Genomic DNA, 12090 nt, shown 5'->3' with positions numbered 1-12090 from the left:
GATGTCCTTAGGTTTGTGGTTTGAAACTTTGCTGTGCCTCCCGCTTTAAAGTCCTCACATCTGCACTCACCATGTCACCTTTTCTTTGAATTCCGACTGATTGGCCCAAGATGATGCTACAGCTTAACATATAAGAAAACGTTCTGTTTGTAAAATACAATACAGCAATTTATTGTCGGCTGTGGGGCTGGTCCTTATAATTTACCAGAAAGTAATTAGATGCCCATAAAAATCCTGGAATTCCAGAAGGAAACGGATCAATATATTCAATGCTGATTGAAACAAATGTATACTCTGTCTTAGTCAGTGTCCTGTTGCTATGAATGGGCACCATCGCCAAGGCAACTCTTATTTAAAAAAATAATAATAATAAGCATATAATGGAGGCTGCCTCACCATTTCACAGGTTTAGTCCATTATCATGGTGGAGGGCATAGTGGCATGCGGGCAGACATGGTGCTGGAGAAGGAGCTGACATCTGGGTCCTCAGCCAGCAGGAAGAAAAAGTGACTGTTCCTGGCTCTGGCTTTTGAAAACTGGAGGCCTACCCTGAGTGACATACTTCATCCAACAAGGCCACAGCTCTCAATCCTTTCAAATGGCGCCACATCCTGGTGACTAAGGGGCCTTCTTATTCGAACACCACATAACTCCTTGTCAAACACAACCCAGGTGTGTGCTATGTGCAGGCCTCACTTTACACGCTGAGGTCCACGGGGGGAACAGGACACTGTGAGGACCAGGTGCTCTGTGCATACTGTGACCAGAAGGAGCAGAGCAGCTGAGCTGACACAGATGAAAGAGACTCTGAACCACAGTCAGGACCAGGACCCAGGACCCAGGACCCAGGACCCAGGACCCAGGACCCAGGACCCAGGACCCAGGACCCAGGACCCAGGACCCAGGACCCAGGACCCAGGGTTATTCCTGAGCACCCAGTGCAGCCATAGCTAACTATTTAACACCGAAAGGCTGGAGCCCTGAAAGGGCCTCTGCTTTCCAGAAGAGCTGTGTTCAGTCAAGTGTCTACCTCTTTCCATTTGAAGACTCTCTTCGGGGGTTTTGAATTCCCTGTAGAGGAGCTGCATGTCTGCAGACACTAAACCTGGGGGAAAGAGCCTCATCCTTGGAGTTCATTGCCAGGCCTGAGAGTGGAAAAGCAAAGACCCAAAGCAAACCTGCCACCCCTGGCCACTGTGGCTCAGCCTCTGACTCTGCAGCTGAGCTCCAGGTGCCCTGGGGTCCTCACTAGCCTGAGTCAGTGATCTCAAGCTCAAGTCCCTGCCTCCTTTATTTTAGCATCAATCTCGGGGCAGTTTCAAACCAGGGGAGCTGTGGATACCTTCTGGGCTTTGCTGCCTGCATGTGAGGGGGTTGTTGAGCCTCAGAGGAAGCAATGTAGAGTAGTGACAGGCACCGGGCTGGAGCTGTCAAGTCACCCCTCACCCCACCAAGGTGCTCAGGGGACATGCAGCCTTTAGTTAACCCCCTCTCCACACACACGCACACATTCTCTAGTCCCTCCAGCCCTGCAGGTTCTGCCTCACCGCAGAGAGTTGTACCACTTAAAGCAAAGGTAAAATGCTGTTCACCAGCTCCTCTGCAAGGTGCTATGTGACATTGCAGAGATGGAACAGAAAGAGACCTTCCTCTGCAGTCCTGGGACTCAGTCTGTTCTCAGTCCCCAGTTTAGTTCCCTTTTAGTTATTTATGAGCCAGAATTCACTGGCTGAGGGGTGCTGGGCAGTGTGGGAAGTAGGGAGGTAAGGGATGGGGGTGTAAGGGCTTGGAGGTGTTGAGAGAGAGACCCACCCAAGGCTTTGTCAGGAGCTCTGTAGAAAGGACAATGGAGCCTAGTTCTGTGTCCTTGCCCAGAGGCAGACTTGGCAAGTTCTTTCTGGGGCCAGGGAGAGGAGTTAAGGTTTTGATTCCTGGAAAATGTCTTTTCTCCCCCAAGAGAATGGAGTTAGCAGCCCCAAGGCCACTGTGTGTGCTCAGTCCCTGGCACTCTTGAGATATCTTGTGTTCCCTTTGCACATTGCTTGGTTAGCATCTTGCTGACTTTACCCCATTTGCCTGCTGGCTTTCCACTGACACTGTCCACCTTTCTCTGCAGGGAACAATATATAAGAAGTTTACTTCTTAAACTGTACTTCTTGAGACATAGCTTATGCAAGACCTCCCAATCCCAAACCTTTCCAACTCCTTATCTTCTAATCCCTCCTAATCCTTTGGGCCTTCCACTTAAAACCCTCTCACTGAGCAGGTCCTTCTATGCTATGATCCTTTAGTCTATGGTGGACATTACCATCCTACGCTCCTAGATCAAATCTTCATTATTCTGCCAGAGGAGGGAGATCTCAGTCTCAGAATCATGGACAGTCAAACTGGGTCCAACTTGTCATCCTCTGAATGTCCTCATTCTCCTCTGGGTGTTCTTGCTTGGTGATACCTCTGACAGATGGAGAGTGGAGTCTGGGACAATTACTCAGTGAGTTCACCTATTATCGAAGAGCCCTGGGGACAAACCCTGATGGGTACCACAGATTTCATAACGAGGACTACAGAATCACTTTTTAAAAGTGGATAAAGGGTTTGTGGTGTTGAGAACCACATTCAGAACCTGGAACACCCTAGGCTAGCATTTTTTATCGAGCCACACCCTACCCTGTCCCAGAGCTTTCGAGCACAGTGTAACACACCTCTGTAGGGAAGACAGAGTGGGTGGCTGCCCTTTGACTACAGTCCATAACACAGACACTCAAGGACACATTGCTTTGGACTGGTAAGCCTCTTGAAGGCTCACACTAAGATATGGGACTCAAAATAATCCAGGGAGGAGGTTTTTCTACAGAATGTAACTAACTAAGCATTTTTAGACTCCCAGGAAGAAATGCCATGTCTGTCTTCTATGAATGTCGGATCACGGGTGGTGAGGGTATGAGGAATTGGATTCCCTGTGTAGCACTGCTGGGGATGTTAAAGTGAGTGATTCGGCTCCCTGGGGGGACAGAACAGAGCCCTCAAAACACTCAAAAAGAGGACTTGCCGTGTGACACAGAAATTCCACTCCCTACCTGTGAGCAGAGTCTACAGGGACACGCACATCCCTGTTTTCATACAAGGTCATTCACAACAGCCCACAGGCAGGAGTGACCCAATCAGTGGATGCAAGAATGGACAAACAAAACATTATTTTTATTGCAAAGAAAGAAAACTGACATATGCCAGCTCTGAGGATACCGTGATGAGTAACATGCTCCCTTCGTGGGACAGACACGGTAGTTCTCCAAGGTGAGATGCATCTGGAGAACTGGAGAGAGAGGAGAATGTGACTCAGGGAACCACTGAGGAAGGGTGACCGAGTGTGTTCACTGAGCATGGAGTTTCTGTTTCTGGGATGAAGAGCACAGAGCCTCTGAACTGACAGTCATGGTGAAAACGACACTTGACGTCATGAATGTTCACAGATGAAAGCCTCTGGGGGCCACACCATGTATCCACAGCCCTCATCAAGCTCCAAGGCTCCACCAGCCCTACATCTTGGTCCCTTGGTTGCTGTGCCTGGCTTGTCATCATTTGGCTTTGAAACGAATCAATACTTTTCAGAACTCCCAGCCTAGGGGATAACGCTGGCCACAACGGGCTGGATCTTCCACATCAAGGCCGTCCCCATCCCCACAGACATGCCCAGAGGCCAGCGCTAAATAGATCACTGGCGGAATTGAGCATGTCCAGATGCAGGGAAGCTTTCGGCAAACAGCCTTGTGATTGTGTCGTGTTCATTTCTATCAGCATCTCCCCAAAGGTTTTTCAAAGAGATCGTTTTAAGTTTGCCTCTGGAGTCAGACATTCAAAACGCATTCGACAACAAACAAAACCCAACCTGCTAAGTGGCCGGGCTCATTTGTTAACTTGGGCTAGCTAATCTGTTCACTTCTCTGTGTATTTATTGAGCAGCCCCCTGTGTGTTGGGCTCTCGGAAAAACTGTAGGGGTGAGGAGTGAGGCTGCTGTGGTTGCAAGGGAGGAGTGGAGCCAAAGAGCAGAGTGGGTGTGGAATGTCGGGGGTGAGCCCCTGCTGTGTCCGTTAGCAGATGGAGATGTCATTCTGGTGATTTTCCACTGAAGAAATGTCCCTGCCTGAGACCGGGGGCAGGAGGGAGCTGAGAATATTCTAGAAAGATGTCAAAATGTAAAGGCCTGGCTGAGGCCCAGGGGAATCAGAAAGAGACCAACAGAAGCCATAAACAGCTATGGCGCTCTTCCCATAAAGATGAGAAAGGCATATTTAGTGTTGTGCTGCCTTCCCCAGAAATTTTCAAATTTTCAAATCCACTAGCTAGTGGAGACCTGCTAGCTAGCTCAAGGAGAGACCATGGTCTCTCATGAGACCCAAAAAAGACACAGCCACTGTCACCAGCCACAGTGTCGCTTGTGACTGTCTCAGCTTTCTGTTTGGGTCATTTCCTCACTCAGACATTTTGGGGGAGGTTAGTCTGAGAGGCACTTCTATACAAATGTGGCTGTGACGCAGGAAGATGTCCTCAGGGACAGCTGTCCCCACTGTAGGTGAGAGAAATCCTTTTCCCCAGTGTGAGAGATGTAGCCTTGGCAGGGTCACTCTACAGTATGATTATCTATCTGGACAAAGGGAATAAACAGAGAGCCTTTGGTTTAAATGAACCTTACCAGGTTCCCATCACTGAATACCAGCTATGTCCTGGGCTCTGCCTGAGACAGGAAGGTGAAAAAACAATGTCCCCAAAGCCCACAGACTAGATGAGAAAATCAACAAGGAAAACAGAAATAAGTGATGGTTAAGGTCTACTGAATGCTTGACATGACTGGCTCTGTGTGACAAATTTTAGAAGCCATTTAATGCCTGCAAGAATTTCTTGTAAATGTTACTTTCCTCATTTTGAAAGCAATTAGCTTGCTTGTCCCAGGTCACAGACCTAAGGGATGGAGCAAGACGCTATCTCCGAGATCACCCTTAGCCATCAAACTAACCATCAAACTATCAGCCCAGGCTACATATAAACGGGGACTTTGCCAACACTTGGGCCCTTGCCCATCTGATCCCTATTTGCCTAAGGCACTGGGATTTTCTCCGATGTGGTTGTGGGGGCAGGAAATAGACCTTGAGTTCAGGGATGCTGTATTGAGGGTGTCCCAAAGACAGTAGAGCTTACTGATGTGCGATCAGGACAGAGGCAGACATTGGCTGAGGCAGCAAAGCTGGAGTGAGGGAAGAGCCCAAGGTGAGAAGTCGAGAAGTTGGGGGATGTGAATCAGGGAAGGCTGGGATCCTGGACCTCCCCACACCTGCCTAGCAAAGCTGTTACACAGATGGGGACGGTCCGCTTTACAGCTCCTGCCACTGTAGATAAGAGGGGTGACTGTCCAGATGATGGCATCACACTCAGCATGTCTGTCTTACTGCAGCCACAGACTTGAGGTCCAAGAGCAGGAGACTACTGGGACTCATGCCATCAATAATGGCACAACACAGGAAGTACTTGTATTAAATGGAGAGTTTTCTTTTTTTAACTTATTTATTTTTATTAATTACAGTTTATTCACTTTGTATCCCCCCATAAGGCCCTCCCTCCTCCCCTCCCGGTTTTCAAAGCATTGTTGAGACTGCTCATGCATGAGGGAGCCGGAGGCGCTTTTCCTCTCCTGGAAGAAGGGATGCATCACAGAATGACCACCCAGCAGACTTTAGTCACATCCTGACAAGGCCACAGTTCTGTCTCAGGCCTGTTGCAGTCTACTCTCTTAGGAAGAAATAAATCCTGGAAAATAAAAGGGTTGCTGAAAAGTATCTGCTCCCCTGGGACTCTGAGGCTGACAGGCCACCCTGGTCTAGGGGACTTTTCTACTCTTTTGCATAATGTCACGGGTGGGGTCCTGACAAGAAATCCACCAAGCAGGCAAGGAGCGCCGTGAGTGGACACGATGCTGCCAGTGCCGTCAGCTTTGGCATCAAACAGGGCATGCTGTAGAGTGCCTGTGTGAAGAGCCATGGCCATTGCAAGAACGTCCAGATAGTCAGTAGGTGCCCTACAAGCATTCTGGAGATGCCTCTGCCTTACCTGCCTTTCCAGAAATGAGCTTGGAAAAGAGACAAAGCAGTGAGAACGGCTTTCAAATCCTGCTCTCCAGCCTGCCCCCAGCCTGCGTGTTCTAGGAGTGAGGTGATACCACCAGCCCCAGCTCCCATGTCATGATCTGCCAGCCCTTATGGTCCCTGGCTTGCTTCAAGCACCATTTCAAATGCAAGTATCTCTTTCCCCAGGGCCAAAATAAAGTTATGGTGTCTCTTTCAAAGCAAGGTAGAGAAAGTAAAACACATTCAGACATTCAAAGCTGAGCAAGCCCTTCCAGGCCAGTTTTGAGGCAACTACCGGATATTTCTCACACTGGAGGAGGTAGCTCGCTCAACTATCTGTGACACTCCACACAACCTATAAAAAATGAAGGAGAAATTGATAAAAACAGAGAGTGACCTGCAACCTCTTCAGAACCTGGGAGGCTTCTGGCTTCCGTTGTTCTGAGCTCCACGCTAGGCAAGAAGAAATCAGTTTTCATCCTGGAGAACTGAAGTCTTGGAGAGTGAATATGACCCAAGAGAATAGATGGTACCAGAATTCTCCTCCACTGACATAGCCTGGTGGGTTCTTTCAGTTCGGACGTGCAGAAATGCTCAGTGCAGCTTGGCAACCCTATCTGGATGGCCACTGCCATGGAGGCAGGCTCTGTCAGGGTGATTCAGATTGACCAATGCAGTGTAAAGTAGCAGGGAGAAATCCAGGTGAGGTCAGTGGGCCACCTCAGGGACTGAGTTTATGTCTGGAGCCCTGTAGTGCAATTTCTCTCTTCTCCCAGAGACTACTGGGTTATTGCTTAGATTCAAGGTGCTTCCCAATCAAAAGGGAGCTGAAGATTTCAGTAGTCATCAGGAATAAGAGTCCCTGAAGTTGGAGCTAGCTGGCTCTGCTGTCTTCCTCCTGCCTCGAAGGCTTTTGAGCACCTTCCGGTATGAGTAGGTGAAGGCTGGATTGGAGAAGCAGTAAATGGTCGGGCTCAGTGCACCGTGCAGGCAGGTGAGGCCACCAGCGATGTCAGAGGCCTGCACTATGACATGCTGGACACTGCAGCTCTCACATTCTCGAAACACATGCTCCAGAACTCTGGTCAGGACACTAGGCAGGAAGCACAGCCCAAACAGTAGCAGCACCATGGCAACCAGCGCCCTGGCCCGCCGGATCCTGGGCTGCTTGTCAGACTCCCGGAGTCTCCTTTGGAGGGTCCTGATGATCCCAGTGTTGCAGAAGGAGATGAGGCCGAAGGGAAGCAGGAACTGAAGGAAGAAGAGCACCTCCTGCCAGGTGGCACTGGCCTCAACCTCTCTCGTGGGGTAGAAGCTGGGACCCTCAGTGGAATTCTGGGTAGTCTTGTGAGTGAGCAGGTTTTGGGGAGTGAGAGCAACCATCAGAAGCCAGATGAGGCTGGAGATGACCCTGGCTGCCCTTGGAGACAGCAAGTTAACTCTGAGCCTCGGATGGACCACACGAAGGTACCGGTCTAGAGCCACTGTTGTCAGGAAGGCTACCCCCACACCACGGCTGAAGGTCAGCAGAAAGACCAGGACTTGGCAGAGCGTGTGGCCGAGTTTCCAGGTCTTGCCCTTCAGATAGAAGGCAGCAAAGAGTGGCAGACAGGTTGCCAGCAGCAGGTCAGCCACCACCAAGTTGAACAGGTAGACAGCATACGGCTTCCACACTTTGAGACGGTTAAAGAGGGTCCAAAGGGCGACAGCGTTGCCAGTAAGACTCAGGACACACTCCAGCGTCAGCATGATGCCCATAGCTGTGTCCACCACAGGGCTGGCAGCTGAGCAGTTGGGATACGCCATGGGCCTCAGCCACACTGACCTGAAGCAAGGACAGAAAGGCAAGGAGGCCTCGCTATGCTCTTTCCCCTAAGAGAAAAAAAAAATGCCCTTTCCTGCTACAAAGCAGACAAGTTCTGCATTTATTCAGTGAGAACATAATACTGAAACAGTACCAGAATCTGGTCCAAGGTGTCAGCAAAATTTGTTTGGGGAAAGGCCCCAAGTTTTGCCTTGTTTCATTTGTCCCTGAGAAAGAGGAAATTGCGTTTCATTTCACATCAGCGGCTTCAAAGCCAGGGCCACAATGTTCTCAGAATGTTCAGTGAGCAGAGCTATGTCCTAGCTGCTGAAGAAAGAAGTAGAAACGGTTTAGAACATCAGGAATCTGCACCTTTGAACACTTAAAGCAATGATTGGAACAAGCAGATGGTTGTGTAGTGTGAATGGCTTTCACAGGGGAGATTTGAGGCTTCCTTTCTTAGCTGAGGACATTGGTAAGAACCCCTGAGCATAGCTAAGTTTTATACATGAGATCAGGGCTGGTTGCTGCACTCATGTGAAAGAGTGTATCATAATTTCTGGCTATTGAAAGTTAAACTTTTTCATTTATTCTTTCATCATTCAGTCAAAAGTATGTGTGTGAGAGAGAGAGAGACAGAGACAGAGACAGAGAGAGAGAGAGAGCACGCTTCCTGCTATGACCCTTTCCTGACCCTCACACTACCTGGATGGGACCTAGAACTCTGGGAGCTGGGTCCTGCAAGCAAGGCAGAATCCTCCTACCCGTTCATTCACCCTGTCCCTGTTGTGCAGCGCTGCGAGAAGCCACATCCCTTTGTCTGGACCCACATTGGGGAGTGACTAGAGCATGTGAGCTGTAAGGATGCACCATGGTCAGGAGTTGTGGAGACGGGAGTATAGGAAGTGACAGAGGCTGCCTATCTGAACAGCTGGACCACCAAGGCCCCTTGATGGGGAAAGTGTAGGCATTTGAAGGCTACAAGACAATGTGCAGATGGGGAGGCGTGTTGATAGAAGGTAAACACGTAGGGCGTTTCTTAGATTGTGAAATTCCTGTACTTCTTCTTTGGGGAGGATAAACAGAGCATTTTTTAAACAAGATACACAGATGTGAAAACTCCTACCTGGAGGCCCAACTTCAGAGACCCTCATCATCACCATACAGGAAGTAGTATGACAGTCCTTCCTCCTTCCCTCCCTTACTCTGAGGGACCTATGGTCAATCCAGGAAACTCAAATTCTCCCAATGAGTTCCTAGAGCCCCTGTTGTGTACGGTGACTCCTCCCCAAGTCCTAGGCATTAGGACATGGATATCGTGGGAGCCATTATATTTCTTGCCACATTGGCATCTTCAAGCATGATCTCGTTGTGATTTGGGGAAGTCTCGTGGAGTTAGATCTTTTGTCTCCTAAAGGGCCACTGTCCTCCAGAGTGGAACTGATCAGGAGTGTTACCTGCAGACCAGAGCAAATGCTCAGGCTCTTACTTGGACAGCTCATCACAAAGAGATGCGTGATTTTGGATGCTGAAACCCACCATATGAAGTTTTAACTTGAATCTTTATAATTACTTTTTTTTTTATTACAAAACCAATATGCTCAGTTACAGGAAGTATGGAAAGAAGTAAAGTAACATAGGAAAATACTCGTGTGTAATCTCACTGTCTAGAAACGCTGCTTGCTTAGATTCTGCCCCTGGCTTCATCGCAACAAACACATCGACATTGCTGTACACAGTTTGCTATAGCTATTTCTCATGCCACTGAGGTTTTGTTAGATAATGAGGAGACCGAAAAATAACTTGACCAGCACATTGCAGTGAGCGGTCCTTAGGCTTGGTCAGTCATGTGCTTCTAGCGGCTGCAAAGTAAAGAATTCTGGAAACTGCTGTGTCAAAGGCTCTTGGGGGCTTTGCATGAATACAGTGTTAATGTTTGTTTTTAATAGGTCTTATTTTAAAATAAGTGTAAAGTTGACAAGGAGCATTTCACATTCTTATTATCTTCTTGGTGAACTTGCTAACCCAGGAATTGAAGAAAGCAAGATCTTTGTGAGAACTTGTCAAGGAACACATCATTGTAAATTCTGGGATTACAGGAGGTTACATCCACCCATACAAGCAACCGGCACTGGCCTTTCATCTGGCCCTGCCCTTGCAGTGTGTCCTGGTCCAGGGGTTGGTCAGATTCTATACAAGGTGAAGCTGTCACTTTGTCAGCAGCCTCTAGAGATGAGATATGACAAGGCTGTCTTTAACTCTTGTTAACTTACCATCTAAGAGGGTGATCTCTCCCAAACTCTGCTGCTCTCTACCTCAAGGCCCTTAGGTCAAGGGATTGGGGAATCTCCCTGGTTTGCCTGCTTCCTGTGCTCACAATCATGCATGCCTCCTGGCTTCCCTGAGCTACACTTTTTGGTAGTCAGTCTCACATGGCCGACAAGCCTGCTCCCATTGCCAGTGGGAGGAAACTAGGGGCTGGAGAATGAGAGCAGTTTCTAAAGGGAACTTCATTTTATCAGTGGAATGTTCATTTCAATTTAATTCCTTTTAATCATGCAAAGACAGAAGCCAACTCATTTAAGTCTTGTGTCTGGGTCCAGGGAGAAAGATACTCTGAGTGATGCTCAGAAGGAAGGAGATGAGATCTTCAGGATGCCTCTCCCTACAGCCATGAGAACTTCACAGACAGGAAGAGAGAAGAGAAACTGATGTAGGATTTGTGGGATCTTCAACTGAGACTGCCTGTGGGTGTGAAAGGCAACATATAGTTACAAAACTGACCCAGGCTGGGATACCTTAGCCTGGCCACAGAACAGTAGGTTTTCTCTGGCATAATTGGTGGGTGTGATACATTTATCAAGTCAGTCGGGCACTTTGCTGACATGATTTCTGAAGTGTTTTCTCAGCAATTGTCTTAATTACTGAAGAGACACCATGGCCAAGGCAACTTATAGAAGAAAGGGTTTATTTGGAGGTTCCGGTTCCAGAGAGCTCATGATAGTCATGGTTAGGAACACGGCAGCAAGCGTTGCTGGGCACCTACATAAAATCCACATGCAGGAGGCAGAGAGAGAATTAACTAGGAATGGTGTGGGCTTTTCAAACCTCAAAGCCCTTCCTTACACATTGCCCCCAACAGGGCCACACCTCCTAATCCTTCCCAAGTAGTTCTACTAACTGAGGACCAAGCAGTCTCATTCATACCACCACAGTGGTCCTCAAAGGCCACAGAGGAGCTTTGAGAACCATAGCCTTCTGGAGTTCAGTAAGGTCTTAGGAACTAACATTTACAGATGAAGGAGCTGAACCCCAAGGACTTAAGACTTTGATCTTAACCATCTGCCCTAGGTTGATGTATTTTCCATCCCTGCACATTTCTGGAATTCTCAGCTGCAGCCAGTGCTGTTGACAATACATGTCCTGCAAAGTGCTACTCAGAGCCTGCTGTGTCCTTCTCCCAGTGTGCAGTTTCCTGTGGGCAGACCCTGCCTTGGCCTCACTTGATCTACCACTGACTAGCCTGCAAATATGTTGGTCTTCAGAAGCGCCTTATCCCCTGTGCTAGGGGTCCTCTGGTGTGCAGTTCTGAGCCTATGTTTTTCAGTGTCTCCTGCATTCACCATTTGCTCAACAGCTGTTGAACCAGTGTGTCTGAGAGGGCAGTCACCAGCATCCCTGACGTCTCCCATTCTCAGCACCTCTGTTCCAGCTAGCTGGTTCTAAGCTCTATGACTCAGAGTACTTGTGAAAACCCTCAGGATTCATCCAGTAACATTAAGGACCAGAAAGGTAGGCTCAGAAAGTTTATGCCTACTGGACGTGGTTCTACTCTAGAGGGAAGGCCAGAAGGATGAGGAATTCAAGACCAGCCTTTGCTATCTAGTGAGTGTGAGACTAGCCTGAGCTATGTGAGTCCATTTCAACAAAATAAAACAGAAAATAAGACGGAAAGGAAGGAGGAAAGGATTGGGGGGAGGGGAAGAGGTAGAAGAGGATAGGGGAGAAAAACCAAATTGACATAATATAGGGGCTCCAAACAATAAACTTTCTCCCTACTGCTCTGTAGGCCGGAAGTGTAACATGGCTGTCACCTGCTGGAGTCCAGAGGTTGGCAGGTTCATGTGCTTCTGGAGACTCAGGGGCAAACCTTTCCTTTCCCTGCTGTC

At 48.6% G+C, this 12090-nt stretch overlaps 1 protein-coding gene across 1 annotated transcript; it reads right to left on the bottom strand.

Annotated features, from left to right (window-relative positions):
• Positions 1-5559: 5559 nt before the first annotated feature.
• On the bottom strand, positions 5560-8046 carry Gpr31 (G protein-coupled receptor 31). Its single transcript, XM_060373463.1, has one exon. The coding sequence runs from the start codon at positions 7921-7923 to the stop codon at positions 6964-6966; it is 960 nt and encodes a 319-aa protein (XP_060229446.1). The 5' UTR covers positions 7924-8046; the 3' UTR covers positions 5560-6963.
• Positions 8047-12090: the final 4044 nt, after the last annotated feature.

This window comes from Meriones unguiculatus, chromosome 20 (genome assembly GCF_030254825.1).
Source record: "Meriones unguiculatus strain TT.TT164.6M chromosome 20, Bangor_MerUng_6.1, whole genome shotgun sequence".
Lineage (NCBI taxonomy): Eukaryota > Metazoa > Chordata > Mammalia > Rodentia > Muridae > Meriones > Meriones unguiculatus.
This window is presented reverse-complemented; position numbering and strand designations above follow the sequence as displayed.